This window comes from Apus apus, chromosome 4 (assembly GCF_020740795.1).
Source record: "Apus apus isolate bApuApu2 chromosome 4, bApuApu2.pri.cur, whole genome shotgun sequence".
In the NCBI taxonomy this organism is placed as follows: Eukaryota; Metazoa; Chordata; class Aves; order Apodiformes; family Apodidae; genus Apus; species Apus apus.
Window position 1 is genome coordinate 76,948,581 of NC_067285.1, and position 21,298 is coordinate 76,969,878.

At 40.1% G+C, this 21,298-nt stretch overlaps 1 protein-coding gene across 1 annotated transcript in view; it reads left to right on the forward strand.

Annotated features, from left to right (window-relative positions):
• Positions 1-2,804: 2,804 nt before the first annotated feature.
• The window catches only part of GALNTL6 (polypeptide N-acetylgalactosaminyltransferase like 6), a 461,920-nt gene continuing 443,426 nt past the window's right edge, over positions 2,805-21,298 (forward strand). Inside the window, exon 1 of the mRNA XM_051619401.1 lies at positions 2,805-2,968. Within this exon, the coding sequence (XP_051475361.1) occupies positions 2,840-2,968 (129 nt within the window). The 5' untranslated portion in view covers positions 2,805-2,839. The remainder of the gene's footprint in view (positions 2,969-21,298) is intronic.

Consider the following 21,298-nt stretch of genomic DNA (forward strand, 5'->3'; position numbering starts at 1 on the left):
TTCTATACTTAGGATGGTTCTAGCTATTATTCTTGTACTGAGTGGAACAACATCAGGTCTGAATCCCTTCAAACAAAAAGGCAGCTGAATCACAATCTTCTATATGTTGGGTAAGTTTCCTAACCCCAAATGACTAAAAAAGTAAGTGGAATTCCTGATAAGATCAATGCTCTTCAGTTTTGAGAATAATTCTAATATTTTGGGGATCTGTCCTGCATCTGAACACGTTAAAGATTCTTGCTAACAGTCTGGACTACAGAATAGAAATTGTTTATTAAATTTGTATATGACAGTGGAAGACAGTCTTACATTCAAAGTGATTTTGACAAACTGAATAAATATTCTGGAAAAAATAAATAAATTATGATATTCAATGGAGACAGTGCAAAAGGGAGAAGTGTTCAACCGTAGAGCTAGAAATAGGAATAATGCCTTGGATGACAGTTAATTCGAAGGAAACAAAACCAACCAGAGCTTAAATTGTGTCACAAAATTGTCATTAGTTAACACCCTACTGGTGTTACAACAAAAGCTTTCATTCCACATGGAAGCTTGGAAACAGAATATACACTGTAACACACATGCAATTATTCTTTTCTTATGAACACTTGTCAGGTCCAAAGTAGCAGATTATGTCCAGCTTTGGACATTGCACTTCAAAAAAGATACAGATCAGTTGAAGACAATCCTGATAAAAACAGTAAGGGAATCAGCTGTTGAGATGTCCTGGAGTGCCTATGAAACAGCATCTGGAAGTGGGCTTTAACTATGTAAAGACTGAGGGGAATACTCTCTTGGCTGCCTCTCTGCTGGCTAATGTAATACTTCGGAATCACAGCAAGGAAGATTGAGATTAAACATTAAGCAAAAGTTAGTAACTGCAAGTCAGAACAGATTGCCTGAGGAGGCTGTAGTGGTGCTATCGCTGGAGGACTTCAGAATGGGTTAGACAAACACTTGTCAAGAATGACATAGATGGAACTGATGGTGCTGTAGGGCAGAGCCATGGAGGAGCTGACCCCAAAAGTCCCTTCCACTCCCACTTCTTACATGAATAGCATTATGCTGTTTCCTCCCACCCCACCTTTAATATTCACCATTTTACTGTTCCTCCCACAAGCCTGCATTTATCTCCAGTTACTGTCCTAAAAAAACCTTCAACTGCATCTTCTACTATTGTATACATATGCAGGAAATGCTTTCTGCTCAAGACAGTGTTATGGACAAACAATAGATCTCACCCATGAAAAGGACAGGACTACTTCTCAACCACTTGTAGAGATGAACTTTGGCTATAGAAGGAGGGTTCTCACTGCATGATTTAGACCTAGACATTCAGAAATATTAATAGAAATATGGGCTGTAATTGAAGTTATAAACTTCAAGGGCAGAAAAAACCCAGGAAGTTAAGCATACCTTTATTTTTCTATACTCACCCGAGGGACATTAACGTGACAAGTCTGGGACACATGCCCCCACTGTTTGATGTGATGAGACTGAAAGGGCACTAGGTCCTAATGAGCTTAACCTAAGTGTCCTCCTCTGTTGCTGAGGGGTTAGTTTGAGAAGAAAGGTTAACTGCAGTACGGGGTCAGAGCGAGCAGCTGAACTCAGACCCGAAGCCCAAACGGGCTGCAACAAGCAGGGTAGAGCCGACAACCCTTTCGACACGGCTTTGAACACTCTCTTCCTCCGGTGCTGCTCCCGAGGAGAGGGGGAGACCTCAGCCCCCGCGGTGCGGGGAGGGCAGGTGCTGCCGGGCTGGCGGCCGGGCGGACGCGGGAAAGGCGGCGCCGCGGGGCGGCAGGCGGGGCAGCCCCGGCAGGTGAGCGTCCCGACACTGCCTGGCGCAGCGGCCCAGGCCCCCGCGGGGGGAGCCGCCCGCGGGCTCTCCGAGAGGTTCCCCCCGCGCTTCACGTAGCGCCGTGGAGGGCGGACCGGAACGGGAACTGCAAGCCCAGACCCCGGTGCGCGGCGGCGGCGGCAGGAGCAGCAACGGCGGCGCCCGGCTCCGGCCCGCGGTGCCCGCGCCAGGAGCCATCCCCGCGGGGCTCGGCTCATTGCTTCGCCCGCCGGCGCGGGAAGGCGCGGAGCCGGCAGGGGCTGCCGCGGGATGAGGGGGCGCGGCAGGGCGGGCCCGGCCCGGCCCGGGCGCACGTGGTGGCGGGGGCGGGGGGACTGCCCCTCCTCGCCCGCTGCCGGGGAGCGCTGTGCAGCCGCGTCGACCTCTGCGTGCTTCTCCTCTTGTGTTTTTTTTTTTACTATTTATTGCTATTCATTTAAACTCCTGCTTAGTAAACTGCGTGTGGGGAGCTCAGGATGCCGCGCCCCCCCGCCCCGGGCGGGCAGGGGGACGTGAGGCGGGAGGGCGCGGCGAGCTGCGGAGGCTCCGCGCAGGGCTAGCGCTGCCCCGGCGCCCCTGCCCCGGGAGGACGGGGCTCTCCCTCGGGCCGCCCTGTTTACTGGACTCAGGTGGTGGGGATTTTTTACCTCTCGGCTGTTTTTTTCTGTCGTTGTCGCTTTGCTCTCCCTCCTCCCTGGCTGTGCTCTGAGCTGGTTGCCGCTCCGTGCGCAGGTGGATCCATGAGCTCCCCCAGCAGCGGCACCGCCGCCTCGCAGCTCCGCGCCGGAGCGGGGGGAGCGGCCGCCAGCTCCGGCCCCGCCGCCGCCGCGGGGGGCGGCCCCGCCCGGGCGCGGGGTGGGCGGTCGTGAGGCGGGCGGGTGAAGTTTCTCGGCGCCGCCGGGCCCCTCCGAGGGATAGCGGGGCGGGAAGGACCTGGCTCCGCAGTGCTAGGGTAGCTGCTGCTGCCGCCGTCACCAGGGCAGCCCGGCTTTGGCCATGAAGAGGAAACAGAAGAGGTTTCTGCAAATGACGCTGCTTTTCACCGCGGCTTTGATTTTCCTGCCCGACATCGGCCTCTGGTCTCTGTACAAGGAGAAGCACCTGGTGAAGCCCGCCGAGCCGCAGGTAGGTACGGAGCCACCCGGCAGCGCTGCTTCGTCGTGTCCCGCTGCGATGGGCCCCGGCCCTCCTTGCCCGTCCTCGTCCCCCCGGGGCTGCGGGGGGTCCGGGGCGCGGAGAGCGGCAGCACCCGGGCTTGTCCTGCCGCCGCTCGGGAGAGAGAAAGTTGTGGGCGAACACATGCGCCTGCCGGGATGGGTTTCCCCGCCAAGGGCAAGGTGAGCAGTGACAGAAGGTGGCTGTGAAATCAGGCGGAGGTGGGATTTTGCGTGCTTCGTTGGTTAGCCAAGGGTGAGGCTGGTCTCGGATTTTCGTTGCGAGAAGTGGAGTTTTGCTCGCAACTTTCGTTTGTCTGCTTGAGCTGATGTATGACTGCATGTCCGCTAAAATTGCTCGGGATCCCATCTAGGTAACTTAACCTCCTAGGTTTTTTGGTTCCACTTCCTTTCTGTTGAAAACTCATCAGAAGCGCCTGAGAGCCTTTTTCTCTTCTGTGTGTTACTAACGTGATCTGATACAACTAGTGTAGGTAACTGCTTGTCAGACTGATGTCAGAATGAACTTTAGAATATTTCCAGTTTACAGTCTCATCAGTCACCGTTATCAATAACAACACTTGACATAAGCAGTTTTTTTCTTAAGTTATTCTTCAGCTCGCTGAGTTTATATATGGCTCATGAATCCCAGTATGACCGGCATTAAGTGAAGTTTAGTTTTAGGGAGTTGTAGTAATGCAGGGCTTTAAAATCTTTTGTGTAGTTTACCAAAGCTTGTATTTGTTCTGTTCAACAGTACTATGTGCCTACACTGTAATCCTCAGTGTAATTTAACTATAACATACATATTTCATAGGTCATTAGTAAGAAATTATTGAATTGATTGATCTTTAAGCTTGCTCACCACTTGCATAGCCTTTATGTGAGTGTGTATTAGCCAGCATCATGTATCATTTTATTGTGTTACTAGTCTTAATTTCAAGGGTCATCACCCATGTATGTAATGCACTTTGCACATACTAAATGTATTTTGAGTCGACAGCTTCAATTGAACAATAATGTATTTGATTCTTTGTTAATATAGCTATTCATTACAGAAGTTAGTTCTCCAAAGTATTGTAACTTTGGTTAATGAAATATTCTGACTGAAACATACTTTACTGCTGCACGAGAAAGTTAGGGATATCTTCTTAATTTGAAGCATGCTTTGTCTTTCCCAGTGTTTAAAAATGCAGTAGGTGTCAAGTGCTAGATTTTAGTTGGAAGCAATTTCTGCTGAAATAAAATTACACAGGATTATACATGTCATAGTTTGCAAGGTAGGTACTGTAGTCTTTTCTATTTTTAATTTGGTGATTTAGGAAAGCTAAGGTATTCAATGTGCGATTTCCATGTTGTATGGCTCTTTAAAAGATACATACCTTGGCATAAGAAGAGATTTCTGATGTTCAAGGCTACTCTCTAAGCAGAGCATGACTGGATAGCATTCAAAGGGAAAAAACTTAAAAAAAAAAAAAAAAGTTCTGGATAAAATGGTGGAAGAAAACCTTGGAGATCAGCAGCTGAACGTGCATGAAGGGCTAGTGAGACTTGCTAATGAGACCCTAGCAAATCTGAAATCCTGTTTTCTGAAAGTGCTTTTTACTAGCTTTCTTTTTTCCTCTTTTTTTTTTTTTTTTTTTTTTCCATTTTCTCTCCACCTAAGTACTAACTGAGCACTAGTGGGCCTGTTTAATGGGAAAACAATAGAAATGAGCAGTGAGACTTTGGAAGCTCACAGCTGACTCTAATGGGATTCTGTTGTCACTGTCAGAATTGCAGTCATGTAGACAGTGTTATTACTGAATGAGGATAGCTGGTTCAAGTAGAGGTGAGTAATGCAATTATGGTATTTGTGTCTTTAGATGTTCACATCATAAACCAAACAACTTTTGAGGTCGACTCTTAAACATAAAGAAAATTTTAAGAGAATGCTCAGCATGTTTCTTAAGAGACTACAGAAATGAGGTCATACTAGAAAAGGCTGCATTTTAAATAGTGAAATAGTGTCATAGTGGAAATACAACTTTTTTTCCCCCCCATTAAGTTAGTAGGAGATGCAAGAATTTCAACACTCAACGCAGTCATTTTTTCGTCCTTGAGGTGTTCAGTTACTTGGTACTTGGTGTGACAAGGCAAGTTTAAAGTTCAGCAGCAGACTTCTTGTATGTTCTCAAGCTTTGTTATGTTACATAGGTATGTATGTAGAGTCGGCATGATAGTAATGTATAGTCAGACTGTTACAGTATGTCCTGACCATGGAAGAGGGGCAGAGCTCTCTGTGACTTAGCCATAGGCTAAACTGGTTTTGCCTTGATGGGTAAAGTGTGTGTCTAGTGGTATTCTCATATTAGCAGTAATGTGTGTAAACATGCCATCTTGTTTTAAGATTACTTCAATTAATGTTATTGATCATCAGGTTTTCTTGAGGAGATGGCATGGTGAAATTTTGATTTTTCTGACTACATATAAATTAAGCTTTCCAATTCGTTGCTAAAGCAGCTATCCCCAAGCTTCGCTGTGAATTAGGGCTCTATCAGCTTCTCCCACCATCTAAGCTGCTCTCTACAGCACCAGTGGGAAGGAGGGATAGCAGGCTGATGGAGGAGGCATTGAGATCCTGACAGCAGTAAGCAGAGAAGCTGTTCAAAAGCAGTGCACAATGCAAAAATAGCCTTTTCTATCAATGGTAGAACAGTGTACCCTGGGGACTGTGTCATTCTCAGTGCTTTAAGGCACCTTGTGCTATCTAGAAATTCTAATACAACAAAATAAGTTGACTTCTTTATTCTTTAAAATGGTGTTGCAGTAAGTTACATAAGAGAATTTTTTTGTCATTTTGCAAATTCTGTTTCTGAGCAGAGAAGCTCTTCTTCAGAAAAGATTAAAAGAGGATAAAATGATATTGACAACCCTGATTTCAGACAGCATTAATGATTTTGATCCCTGTACATTAGCTCTATAAGAATTACTAACCTCTTAAGTGTTTCATACCAACTTAACTTTTTATTCTATTACGTTTTCACTTGCAAACTTGATAGGCTTGGCCTTTATATTTTTATAATTGTTATTTACTTTTGGTTTATCACAGTATTTAAAGTGGAGCTTCAAGGGTAAAGTACAAATATTAAGGTTCTGAGTTACATGGAGCAACAAGCTCTGCAGAAAATAGTTTTACAATAAAGTGGTACGTATGAGGAAAAAAATGTAGTAAATCTCTGGTTTAATTCTTTCTAGGTCAGTATTCCTGGGAATAAGAGAAATTGAATAGGGTATTTTTATTGCCTTTTTAAAGAAGTCTTATAAATTCATTAACATATTATGGTGTCATTGAGTTTTGATTACTGTTTTTACAGTTCATTTAACTTTATTTTCTGGTGTGTGATGGTTTTTTGGTTTGTTTGTGTTGGGGGTTTTTTTATTTTTTTTGTTACTGAAGTATTATGTATATGATGTTAAGTGTTCTGTCTGATCTTTTTCTTATGATAAAATCATAACACCAGGGTGTTTGGATACTAAGTTATGGTGATAAAACTTTTAATTTCAGTTTTGTTTTCTGTGGAGGGAAATAAAAAGTGCAGTGCAAGCAGTAGGATGCAATCCTAATCCAAACCTGCTTTGGCACAGTGGGGCATGCCTCCTGATAGGTGCTTCTGGAGGAAGAGGTCTCGGTGTTACACAAAGCCCTTTTTATTTTGGTACGTGCATGGTGCCCAGAGCAAAGTCCAAAATGCAACCATACTGTCAGGGAAAAGCCTTGTTCAGTGGGATAGAGTCATGTTCTTTCCCTTGACCTGTGAATTCTGTGCCAACGTGTGGTTAGTCTGTGATTACGTCTTTCTCTTCGGATATGTGAGGTATGGAATCAGAAGAACTCCTCAGAATGAGGAGAGTTTAGTTCTTACAAATCCTGAGCCTGTGTTGGAGTTGGCAAAGAGGTACAAAATCCACCTTCCCAGCCTGGTGGCTTGTGAGAGTACCAATTTTGGCTCCTTAATCCAGGAAGTGATTCAGATTGTAATCTGTTTTGCAAAGGGCCATTCGTTTCTACAGACTGTGAAAGAGGTGAAAAATGTACTGAACAATAGAAACATTGAACTTTGGGGTAAATTTACAATACTTGCTTTGTTTTTTTTTTTTTGTTTTTTTTTTTTACAATACTTACTATTATTTAGTACTTGCAAGGGAAGTACTTCCCAATAAAATGTTGTACTAAATGTGGTTTGGTTAAGGCACAAATAGCCGCCTATTTCCTATGCTTGCATTGTCAGGACACTGCCAGTTACTTGCGTATTTAGTTCCACTGTCTCCTTTACCTTTGCTTTCATTGCGAACTTAGGAGAGGGTTTTGTTTATTTTTGTTAACAGAGGGATAAATGGAGTGTACAGTCACAAACGGGCCCAAGCCTACAAGTGTAACTGAGCAACTATTTCTGACATTAATTTGTACTATTTTGGAATAGTGCGTGGCCACCCATAAAAATAGCGATAAAATAAAGCCTCACTTTCTTTTCTCAGTTTCTGTGCAGATGCTGTTCTGAGCAAGTCCTCATTTCTCTCCCAGAGCAGCAGCTGCAACCTGATGGGTTCAATCTTCTTTTCTTCAGCCCTGTTCATTGCTGTGCTGGTATGTCAGCTCCAAGGGCCTGTATACATGGCATGGCAGAACAAAGCTTAATGTCTTAAAATACAGTGCATTGGCAATCTGCATTTGCCATTTAAGTATTTAACAGTCATAGTGTTAACACTTTTGTAATTCACTTCTTTATCTGAATTATTCATGTATAATTTTATTCCCTTATATATATTGGAGCCTACTGAGGAAAATATACTTTGAGGTCTAAAACCTTTGTTACTTTTGAGTAACAGTATTATTTTTGGCAATTACCAGTATTTTTCTGTTGTATTCAGTATACCAGAGGGAGCCCTCCTGTGGTTAATTTAATACCTATCAATTTTCTGGAATGTTCCTAATCGGAGTATATCTTACAGGATAAAATGGACTGTTTTCTATATTTGGTTTTTTTTCAATTAAATTCAGCATTTCTAATGCATTCAGCTAATGTTATTGTGCGTAGTTACCTTTTTTATTTACTTTTAAGCACAATCCTTTCAGATTAGTCCAAATCAAAAGAAAAAGTCAAGAAGCCTCTATTCAGGCCAACATTTGGGCTTGTAGAAAGATCCTTGTGATGAGGGAGACTCCATGGCCTTATCAAAGTGGGATGCAGGATTGCTCACTTATTAGGGGAGCATACCTGAGCTGTGTTTTATCCCCTCACTGGGACATGATGGTCACTTCTTTCCTGAACTTCCTTATGTCCCTGCACAGGGACTGTAGCTCTTGTGTTTGAGTCTGGAGTACTGCTAGGCCCACCCTGGTTGGAATGCGGTCTGCACTGTGCTACTGTTCGGTGGAGATGCAGCTGTGTGTGTAGGCAGGTGTCTGTTCACATATAGAGGAAAGAACAATTCAGCTTTTTTTCTTCCTTTTTTTTTTTTTTTAATGTTCAGACAGGTAACTTATGGCATTTGTCTAGCAATATGCTGATGTGCACATTTATAGCAATTGACTTCAGCAAAACGGAGTGTATGCTAACTATTTTGATGGATTAGGGCCAAGAGCAGACATTTGTTTACGTTAAAAAATGCTGAAAAAAACCCTCAGAGGTCGACAAGTTAAGTACAGTGCAGCTCAGGAATCCCAAGCTAAAAATCCTACATATTAATGTTCCTCACTATCAAAAAACCAAGTTACTCTGACTGGAAGAAGTAGCAATCCCCGTTTTTTAATATTTCTTTAAAAAATGGAAGAAGCTGCATTAGGAAATGTTAACCTGCTGTACTAACTCATTTCTGAAAATTCTGGTGTAAACTGGTTTATAAGGTCAAGCTCTGTTATGATTCATTGGTTTCAAACTGGTTTTGATGATTGTCACATTTGTAGGAGTTTCACTGGATGATGGGCTTGAGTGGGTAATCTTTCTCAAAATATGTCTCTGACAAAGATATCCTTTCCCTCTTTGTTTTAAAAAACGCTGTAGCGAGGAGGTTTGCTCAAGAGGTAAAAAAGAGGAAGAGAATCTGTTCTAGGGATTTAACAGAATTTCATTCTGCTTTTGCAAATTCTTCACCTTCATTTCTGTAATTTCCAAACATCTTTCTTTAGAGAAGATGACATGTCTCCAAGTCTGTGTAAACACCTGGTGATTTAAATAAGCTATTTAATCACCAAATTAATAGCAATATATTCAGAGAATTGTAGGAATACAAATTATAAGGTGTATGTGCAGCTAACATAGGAAATACATGGGCTAAAATACACCACTCTTTTTTGGACATTTGTGTCCTGCGGGGTCAGAGTTGCCATGTTCCTGTTCAAGGTAGAATTTCACAGGGACAATATTATTTTCCATTTTGAGATCTCTTGGCAGATCTTATTGAAGGAATTTCCTGGCCCTTCTTTCTCCTGATCAGATCATGTTTATTGAAGACCTCTGCCCTCACTTTGGGAAGCAGTCACTAGCTGAAATGTGATGCTTTCATCTAGCCACATGTGGTTTCAACAGATAACTGCAGCATCACCTCCAGCTGTTGGTTACCATCCAATGCCTGAATTTTTCAGCCAAATCTCTAATGATAGGGCATAATGGCACTTGGCATGTACTTAATTGGATCATCTGAAACCTCTTCCACAACAGTTTAAGCCTGTCTGCTGGATTTTTCCCCGAAGTAGTTGAAGGATGTTTGCATGTTGTCTTCAGAGCCATGTAAACAGTAACCCCAATGAGAGCTGCAGCAACAAGTTTGGAGAATGGTGTCACCTGGCGGTGCTGTGAACATGCAGTGGCCTGAAACTTCTGCCAGGTTTGTGCTGGCTAAGACTTAACATGGGCAGTGTAGTTTCCCGTGCTTTTCGGGTGCTTTTTTTATACAAAATTTACAGTTTAAAGTGGACACAGTAGACCAGAAAGTCTGGCCTCTACAACTTAAATGTAATAAACTGTTGATTCTGTGTGTAAGATACAGTGGTGATTTAACAGTTTACTTCTGTGCTATACAGTGGTTTATGACAGGATGTGATACTGCCAAGAGATTTAGGTAGACAGAGTAATTACCAAACCTAGAATTTGGTCAGGACAGCAGTGTTAATATTGGGTGCTTTAGAAATTGGATTGCTCATTGAATTGTGTAAGTGTAGATTTATCAGACTAACTTAAGGTGCTCATTTGCTTAAAGAAGCATAATTTTTCATACTTGTACTTAAAATATTACAACAGATGAGTTTGTTGAGAAAATTTTAGCCTGTTTACTTCTTGCTCTCTGAAAATAGTTTCCTATAAATTAGTTTCCTATAAATTAAGTACTAGGAGAATGCAAACATTTAGGACAAGCAAGAACCTTTTATAGCCAGACTGTGTTAAATTCTGTTTGTAGACAAAGATGAGTCTGTCTTCAGAGCCAATGTCTAGGAGATCCAGGCCCTGCACATATATTTCTCTAAAGTTAACAGCTTCTGTAATGTGCAGTAAGTATTTTATCCCATATGTTATTGCCTCACTGTTATTAAAAATCTCCCAGTTTTGCACTAGGTAACATAACTGTCATGGGCACTTTGTCATTCTATGTTGTCATCTAATCCCTGGGCTAAAAGTTGTACTTGTAACATTTGAGTAATGCTACTGAAGCTTTCTGTGATTGTGTCAGAGACTGCAAGGTCAAGCAAGTGCACATGTACTTGGGAGGTCTGAGATATTCCCACCCACAAGAGTTAGCTCTAACAGATACTGGCAACTGAAATCTCTCTCTGTTCAGATTAACTATACCCTTCGCAAAATTCTGCCAGTCCTGGCAAAGCCTGCACAGGTGCAGCAGTAGTTAGTCAGATGCAGATAACTTGAGACTGGAAGTTGTACCAAATCTCATGCTGAAGCAGTATCCTTTTGTGGTTCACCAGCTGTGAATCATCTGTTTTGCACAGAATGTATTACATGGTTTAATGCAATAGTTCACTTATGTAATTTTATTATATGAGAGGCAAAGTACCTAGTGTGGTAAGGAAAGCCACCTTATTTTCAGCATAGCAGCACACTTCGATCTCTTGCCTCTCTCTTTTTTTCATTTTATTTTATTTTTATTTTTGTTTGGGTTTTGTTTTTTGTTGTTGTTTGTGTTTTCCCCCTGAAGAACAGAAGATGTTTCAACTTCTTTAATGTTTTTGATATCTCATTTGACTGCTGGGTAAATTATAATATTGGATTACTTGCATCTTGGAAATTTTTAGATTCCTTTGTGGTAGTCTCAAATTAGCACAGAGAATGCATGAAAAAGACACATTACTGCCATCTTACAAGAAATATGTTGCTGTTTTTCAGGCTCTGATAAATTACTATGTTTTAAGTTGCATTTGGTATGGGTAGAAAATGAATGACAGGCTTGAAAGAATGTTGTGTTTCCAGAATAGCTCCACACAAACTAAAGTGACTGACAAATTGCTGATCAATTTTTGCAACTAAAACAGCAGTATAGAAACGTAAATCCAGAACTTCTGTGACATTAAGTAACTAATTCTCCACTAAAGTTACAAAATCAGCAGAGACATAGAATACATGGACATAAAAAGTACTGGGGGTGGCTGTAGAAATTAGCAGAAAACTGAAAAAAGACATGAAAAGTCCTCATAGCAATATATTGCTGCATTATATTTAAGCTGTGTTTCACATCAGATTAAATCTTTTTCAGTATAAGGACATCCTTGACATAATTCCCAGTGATAGTGAAGTGGTGGGAATTACTCCAAATATATGGAGCATCCCTCCTATGGATGGTCAAATTTTATTTTGATCTATATTCTTGATATGTATAGAAGTCTGAGAGAAGAGTGGCTTTCTCTCTCCATTCTCCCTACAGCAATCAGTTTAAGAAATACAAGCCTCATGAAACTGCAACCAGAACATGTCAGCCTATGAGTTGCTAACATGAAAGTGAGATTGCATTCACCTCCATCAGTTGCCTATATATGCTAATGGAACTTTAAAAAACAAAACAAAACTAGAAGCTGGTATCTTGATCATTGCAAACAGACATGCGGCAAAGCTTCAGAAGGATAGGAAATAAATCTGACTGAAAACAGTCTGCTAGTCTGTGTGATCTTTCCCCATCTTCCCTGTCTCCTTGCTTCATGAGGATAGGATGCACCAAGAGCAGGAAAGGTGCTGAGATGTTGTTTAAACCATCCGTACACACAGTGTAGAGAGAAACTGCTTGACAAAGAGTTGTTATTAACATGAGAATTACTTTTGATAAAGCTGTGATGGTATCTTGTCAAATTACTACTCAGAAATTCCAAGTGCTGTAGTTCATGTGCTTACCCCACACAGAGTAATAGTGCAGTCAGTGAAGATAAAGGTGTTTTTGTTGAAGCAACTTCAGTATGAACATGTGAGAGGGAAATTTTTCATCAAATGCTCAAGACGCACAACAGATGTCTCCTTCAGAAGCAATGAAGAAAAATTGTATTTTTTTTACTGGGTGAAGGGAAATGGAGATGGCATCATGCTAAGCAGCAACCTGCTTCTGCATCTGCAATGGAAGTGTGTGACAAATGAACACGAGATGTAGCTCAGGACACATGGATTTACTATCTGGGCATCTTATAACCGCTTCAGACAAAGATCTTGGTAAAACTTGCCTTTTCTTGTATTGTAGTAATGTTTGTTCTGGGTCTTATGAGAGTAAAATCTTACCAAACATTTTAAAATTCAGTGAATTGCAATTTTTCTATGCATTTCAAAGAAATCATTAGGAGAACAGATTTTTCAGAAATGGTTATTAGTGTGGGCTTTGAGTATTTAATTGTTTTTTTTTTTTAATATACACACACGTGCATGTTTGTTTATGGGCAGGAGGAGGCAAAGAGACCGTCTTTGCTTCCTACAGGGAGAGGGAGTTGATTTTTCTCCATGTCCTAACAACCTTATGAGGAAGTATTAATGAGTATAAATTCAGTACAATCTATAGTGTCTTTGGCGTTTTCCAATTTGGTGTGTTTTTTTTTTAATAAATGTAGATTTTTGCTTTGGTTTTGTTTCCCCTACCTCCTTATGCACAGATTGTATGTGGGCTGGCTTTTTTTTTTTTTAAATTGATAACTTTAGGTGATCTGCTGGACTTTTTGTCCCTCTCTACTTCTGAGTCTTGAATTAAATAGGAAATAAGGACATTTAATTTATGCCCTTTATTTTTTCACATCTTTCCTGCTAGTAGTTTCTGCTCTTTAAACAAGGGACTCTCATACACATTTCCTTAGGAGGCCATACACAAGTTTGTTCAAAAAATACTTGCCCAAGGCTGCCGTCCTTACAATAGACTTTGCTAATGTGCTTTTCTCCTGACATATGTGATCTAACATAATCAAACAACTGACCTTCTCTTCCATTTAGTAACCTTCTTCATAAAGCATATTAACCTTCCATTTACTGATCTGCTTGTTAGACCAGCTATGCTCTTTTAATGATAACGGAGAGTGAGAAAGTGCCAGTGTTAGCATGGAAGTGACAGAAAGGAAACATGAAAGAAAGGAAAATCTACAGCCAGGAGAATAATAAGGAAATAGATCCAATCAAATGTATTTCTGGAACTTCCAATTCATGTTGCTGTCATGTTTCCCATGCCTTCACTTTCATGTTGCTCTCATCTGCATCTCTGGCTTGTATTACTGGTTTGTTTTTGGTTGTGTGTTTGTGGTGGGGGTTTTTTTGGCTGTTTTGTTTGTTTGTTTTATTAAAATGCATGCTAACTGCAACATTTCCTCTCTGTTCTAATGTATTATAGCATATCAGTAAAGCTTCTTTGGAATACCCTGGATTAATTATGCATTTAAACGGTTTTAAAATGACCCTGGGCTAGGTCAATTATTGAAGTAGTGCCAGTGAGGAATATTTTATTTTGATTCCAGTAAGCTCTTAGTTTTATGTTAACTGCATCAGAGAAACATGTTCTGTGTGCTCTTAATGCTGTAGTGAATTTAAAATGTGTGAATAAAGCATGCTTCATATTTTGATGTAACAAACTGAGGCTCCTTCTTGAGAGGAGAGTCTGTAGTCTTGTTTTCTTTCGTTGTATGTGTTGTCACCTTTTTGCAGTAGTTTTCTGAGAAAGCAGGTTTGTCTTTTTTGATACAAAAGGGAAGACTTTGTGAGCTGCAGGTGCTGCTTATGGCATGTTGGGCATCTTCCCTTTTGTATCCCCCAAGTTTAACAGATCCTTGTTACTAGACCTGTACTTGGACAAAACAGTCTCTTGCATGAAAGGGTGGAAGGACTGAGTAGCTCAGGGTGTTTCGCTTTGGGAACCGTAGCTCGGTGATGGTCTTTGAGCTCCTATCAAAACCAAGGGGAGATTCTTAGTGGAGCTGCCCTGGTTTGCCTCCCGACGTTTTGTGGCATTTTTTTTCACGTCTGTTGGTGGAGACAGGCCTGCAGAGGATGTGTGAGAAGCAGCAGTGGATGTGGAGAGGAAGGGGCCTTAGTATGCCCATGGGCTGTGGATACAAACAGCATTGGTGGCTGGTAATGTGCTTGGGGTGGCCACCCTGAAACACTGCCTCTGGCTGGGCAGAGTGTGGTGTCAAGCAGTGTGTGAATGTGATGTAGCAGTTAAGGTGGTTTGTGAGGCACAGCAGCCTGAAAATCATATGAAGGAAGAGCTTTGGTTCATGAGTGGGAAATTACTGTTATTTGTGATGCAAAGCGGAAGAATTTTGTAAAAGAGATTATTTCCCAAAATTTTATTTGTAAAAACAGTGCATTTAATTTTTTCTTGCAAAATTCAATTCTGCAATTATTGTGCAGTTAGCTTTCTATTTCTTTTCCCTTTTAGAAGTGGAAGGTGTTAGTTCCCGAGTTCTGCTTTAGAATTGAGCTGGAACGAGGGCTTATTGCCCATTTTTCAAAATACAGGGATGTGCTTTTTCACACCCCAACTATGTCTTTATATTTTAATCTAGGCTGCCCTTTACAGCTGTGCAAAGCTGTCCTGTAGTTTCTCCACTGTATTCTTAACACTGTGGGCAGCTTACGCTGCAAATTTAAAAAGCAAACAAAAATGGGCTCATTAAAAAAAAATTAATAATGCAGTCTCATCTCAAGAAAACTGGCATTGCCCACCGTTCAATGACCTTGGGCTTCACAGGTTTGGCAGTGGTTTGGAAGCTTAAGTAACTCGTTAAGTTTCACCAGTAACTTTAGGATGTGGTTGCAGTTTTTATTAAATTGGACTTCTGGAAGAGGAGCTGGAAATTGACTCTGGTCATGGCTTGAGAACGTATCTACACAGAACTTAGAGATATTTGTTTAAACTAAGCAGAATGTGCACCTGCCCGGAACAATTATTTCAACTAATTTAGAGGTCTGTTAATTACCTAATAGGAATAAAACTGATTTAAAATTAAGACTCCTACCCTGTGTAGAGCAGTGATTTGGCAGTGTCTGAGATGCTCAAGAGGTAAGCAGAGATACTGAACATGAAGCCACTTAAGAGGAGAAAAATATGTAAGAACAAGACCAGAAAGATTAATTCCAATTGCTTCAGAAGAATCATGGAAAGGAAAATAAAATCCCTTTTATATTTTGGGATTGATATTATTCTAATTTTCTTCCAGGTGCTTGAAAAGTAAGATGATCCATGCCTACAAAATAAGGGGCATAAAAAACAAACGATGGGATTAATAGCCAGTATTTGGAAGATTAATTATAATGGACAGAGTTTATATAATAGAAGAGAGAGAAAATAAAAAATGGGAAATTTGGGATAGGATACAGTCAGAAATTTACTGCTATCATGAAAGATCTCTTCACATAATTTTATCTTTTCTCATCTAGCCCTCTGCTGTCAAATGTGCATAAATATAAAATATATAAGGAAGTAAATAATCTTAGTTTTACATATACAGCAGTAACTTCTGACACAGTAATTGCTACTCAGGAAGGAGCTCTTGATTTTTATGCTAGTTTTATGAAAATGTTAGCTTTCATTTCAAAGAGAATAACATGGTTATGACTACTGTGTAAATTAATTATGTACTTTCAAATACTGTATGCAATTCTTGTGCAACTGTAATCATCACCCGTGATGTGGAAAAGATACCTGTCAAGGGTGCCTGAATAAGGTAAAGGCTTCCTTGCTAAGTAACCGATGAGAAGACTGAGAGTGTGATAAAGGTGTCTGAGAAGAGAGTAACATGGAAAAGCTATGCAGGAATCCCTTTATTCACTGTCTTTCAGTAGAAATAATAGCAATGAATTAAATACTGAACCAGATTCAAAACAAATTACAGGTACAGGTCTTTGTACAATAAGTTATTAAGCTGTGGAGCTCTCTCAACCAGGGATTGTGCTCATTAGAAGCTTCTTACATGGCTTCAAGAAACAATTGAATACATTCACAGAATAAAAATCCATTAGAGCTAAAGACAGCACCTCTGGCTTACGAAGTCCTTGAACCACCAGCTGCTGAGTTCTGGAGGATGGTTTGTTTACCATGTATTTATATCAGTCTTTAGGACTTGCTGTTGATCACTGTCAGATGTCTAGATGGACCTTTTTGTAAGGCTTGCACAAAGTAATTTTGTAGACTAGTAACGTGTAAGTTATCCATGGGAGCTGCTGATAGGAAATAAAATTGTGGAACAGGAAGAGATTTTAAATGCGTTACTGGATGCTGGAGAGTGTTCTTTTAAGCCAGAAGGTATAATAGATGCCAGACAGGTTCAGTGTTGCAGCTCTCCAGTGAATCTCAGGTGTGACACACTGAGAAAGCATGCGTCTTAGACTTAAGTGCAACTGTAACACTATGTGTTCTATTCTAAATACATTTCTTGGTGCATGTTTGATATTTGAGGGAGAGTAAAGACACAACTTCAACATGCTAAACTTTTAATTGTACTTATGGAGACACTGATCCCCATGATCTCCATCCTTACTTAGGTGCTAGCAATAGGATCCTAGAGTCTTCTGCATACTTACTTTGCTTTGAATTTTTTATACAATATTTTATCTTTTTCTCTCACCTAAATAGTGTTAAATTTTTCCTCCTCAGGATAAAGCAGTGACATGTTAAATATGGTAGAGTGTTGTAAGCAGTATCTTAAATCTGATACCATGGCATTGTGTCAGTATATGTGGAACAGCTTTGGAAGGGGTTGTGTTTTTTGTCTTGGGGTTTGTTTTATTAATTCAGAAGGGAAATGTTTGCCTACATTGCTATGTTATACATAAAGAGGAGATTATGGCCTTAAAATATTTAAATTAGTCCTTCAATGTATGCAGAGCTGTACATTCATTTGTAACTGAAACTTTAAAGTACATATAGATACAAATGCGATGTTTTGTAATTTACAAATGGTTCCCATTTTACTGGTATTGAACTTTGATATCAAGGCTGCATTCTGGATTTCAGTGTGAACAGAATCTACCACAGAATCTACCACAGGAATGTGTATCTTAACCAGCTAAGAATAAAGAAAACAATCTTTCTTTTCCCCCTTCCTCAGTACAGGCTACTTACAAGAAACCTGATTCATTAGCATTCTACAGGCTGTGCTGGTCAGGGATGTGCCAGATGCTTACCAGAACACCACTTAAGAGTTTGCTGACAGTAACTGGTGAAGATAAAAGCTCATCTCTTTTTCCTTTTTTTTTCTTTCTTTAATGAATAGCATAAAGTGAAATTGCTAATGCAAAGCAGTGCATCTAAGATGGAAAAGTGTTTTTAAAGAACTCTCTTGGATTTTAGTTTTAAAATCATAGAAGTTTTGAAAGGGACGTTAATGATTGTCTAGTTCCAACTCCCCTGCTATGCCGCTTCCCACTAGACCAGGTTGCTCAAAACTCCATCCAGCCTGGCTTTGAACACTTTCACTAATGGGGCATCCACAGTTTCTCTGGGCAACCTGTTCCAGTGCCTCAGTACCCTCATCATAAATAAATAAATAAATAAAAATGTTCAACCGAAATCTACCCTTTTTTGGTTTGAAACTGTTGCCCTTTGTCCTGACACTATAGGCCTTGTTAAAAAGTCTCTCTTTGTCTTCTTATAAGCCCCCTTTATATGTTGAAAGGCCACAGTAAGGTCTTCCGAGAGCAGTGCATACTTATTGGTTAAAACCTGCCACTGCACTTGTACATGTGATATAGAAGTTTTATTTCTTTTTCCTAAATACATGCCTGCTATATAGTCCTGGCTTGTGTATACAGCTTGCAGTGTGATACTATCAATTATACTGTTGACCTTGTGTTAAGGCTTGAATTTTAGAATTACACAAGTGCTTCCATAGTATTTAAAAGCAAAACAATAGGATTTTTTTTAAAAAAATACAGTGTTCATTGCCCTCATTACTGGAATAAGCTCCCATTGCCTTCAATGGGAGCTGAGTTTTGTAATCAGTGCTGTCAGTCACCATCTGGACTGACTTTCTCTTTCATATCTGAATCTTACTGTACAGTCCTTCTTTTCTAGGTTGCCATCTGTCAGGCGATTTGTTTTGACTTGTTTCCAGCATCAACCTTTGCACCTTCTTTAGTGTCCTCTTTTGTGTTCTAAGCAACCTCTTGAATCTTTCTTCTTTCCGCTGTCTTATAAATACATTTAAAAAAACTGGTGTACACAATCAAGTACCCTAGCAATAATAAACCAAACCCAGGGCAACATCACAGTCATCTGAAGAAAATCTGCCAGGAGGTCAAGGCTGAGAAGTCATTGACCCTAAACCCTTTTTCTCATCCCTACAAGTGGTATTTCAAAGGAGTGGCAGAGGGAGATGCCTGATGACTTTGACTCTTTTCTGTGGATAAATGAAATCAGTTAGGATAGCGTTGTGGTGGATTTGATCCTTACGGGACGCTGGGTGCCCACCAAAGCCATTCTATCACTCCCCTCATCAACTGGACACATTTACAAAGACATAAAAAACCTGAAGTTTTGAGCTGATAGTTGCTAACAGTCCCGCACACAGTATTTTCACATTGAGATAATTAACATTAAATGACAAGAAATTATTTGGCACTCCAAAAGCAAACAGAATGAAAAGTGTAAACCTCAAACCTTCTGATTTGAAAGAGAAGATGAAACATAATGACATATTAGAAATAATAAATAACTCGGGAACAAAAAACTTTTTAAAGTACATCCAAGATAAGCTTAAAAAGGGATGTACCTTAATGAAATAAAGATCAGTATTACTTGTTTTATGAGTAGTAAATATAACCCAAATATAATATTCACTGTAACTCATGCATGGAGATTTTTATATATTGGAACAGGAGTCTTTCTTTCAAGTGGTTTCAGGGATGTGATTTTTTTCCAAACAAAATTTGAGTGAACTGTTGTTGGTTTGTGAATTTAATTTGAACATTAGATAAGAATGATTTAGAGTTTCAAAAAGATAAACTTAGTAATTTTTATAGCAGTAAGATTTTTTTAAGTTTACATATTAAACAAAAACAACCAACCAACAACGAACCCAAACTCTCACATTGTGACTTCATAGCCTACAGGTAGAAACAGGTGAATTACTGTGCTCATGCTATATTCATTCTCAAAGGCAAATATTATCCAGTATGAAAAGTCCTGCTTATTTCTAAGGTTAGAAAATGTGGCAACAGACAATTGTGTAAAAGAAAATTGAAATAAGAGATTTTATAGGATCAAGGCTTGCTAATACCTTACCATGCTATTTGCTCATCGTTATTTTGCATGAAAATTAATAGTTGAAGACAATGTTGGAAAAATAACTATATTGTGAAATGGTTAAAAACTGGCGTGCAGTATCTGTAGGTCCTTTTGTTTACTTAAATATATTTATTGAAATATATTGAAAAAAGAACAAGCTGTATTCTTCCTGAGAAGCTAAGATGGCATAAGACACTTGCCTTTTCCCAAACACAGAATCCATTTCTTGCTGGGAATTGGCATGAATGACCAGGTACTGGCCAGTCTCTAGGTAACTGAGGCTCTGTTCGTGATTCTTTGGTCCCTCTGTAGTGTCTAGCTTATCACTTTGTCTCTATGTGATTATCTCTAAAGATGTGGCTAGGAAAACTTCCTCTGGAAAGTTTTCAACTGCAGATGAAGAGAGTGCTGCATAAGAACCAGCTGACTCTTAGTTACTGGGTGACTGATGTTACTGTTTAGCTTTACCTTACCATGGTTTCTTAGAGGCTTTTTGCTCCCTGGTAAATACTGCATCGGGCTGGCTACTTTTGTGCTTATTTCCTCAGGATAAGATAGTTGCGATTATCTTACATGTCCAAGTGTACAGTGCTATTGTTGTACTGTTCCTCCTTGAGAGGAAAAATGAAGGAATTTGTCTGACAAAAGAAATGAGAGGTTTTTCACCCAGATGAGTGACATAAGAATTTTTTGGCTTTACATTAACTCTTCAAGGTTCCCCAAGCAATTAATCAGAGCAATTTCTGTTATGGAAAACTGTCTGTTTCCCTCATTTTCCTCTTTCTTCTAAGCAGCGAAATTGATGTGAGAAGAAAAGTATCATTTGAACTTTACCCGCAAATTGTGGTGTCTTTCTGTGGAGCAGTAACAAATGGATGCAAGGATGAGGAGTCTGGCTGTAGTATAACAGCTTTCAGCAGGTCTGATAGTTTACCAGACTCGTATTTTTAAAGACAAAGCTCTGGCAGCTCCTAGTTTGGCTTTTCTTTCTGTCTTGTAATTTTTTTCTGATTCATTTAAAGCACTCCTAGCTGAAATGGGGCAAGACAACCTTGAAGTCTAAGGAACGTCCACTGCCTCCCTCTCCCCAGTCAAATTCCACAGGATGATGCCAGCCCTCTCTCTAATGGCCAGTGAACTTGTGATGCCATAACCTATGTAGAAATATTACAACTATGAGTAGGTTTTCTTTCCAGGCAGTGAATTGTATACAGTTAAGATGTTCAGATGTTGCTTGAATCTGTAGTAGGGCAATGCGTACAGGTTTTTCATAGGCACCAGAAAAAGTTGTTGCTGCTACGGAGTTTCTTGGATGTTTCTGCCTTGAGTGATCTCTTCAAGTGTATTTTGTCAGTATTGGAGCTTTCACATATTTATGGGCACAATTCCATCATTTTATCACTTCTAGAATAGGTCCTGGACTGTTATAAGCCATGAATCAGTCTTTTTACTGCAAAACCAGCTACTTTCAAACACCTCATAGTCTATGGGAATCAATTATACATGCAGTCATCAGGGAATTGTAAAAAGACAAGGCATTTAATAATGTGGATGCATCCCTAGAGCAAAAAGA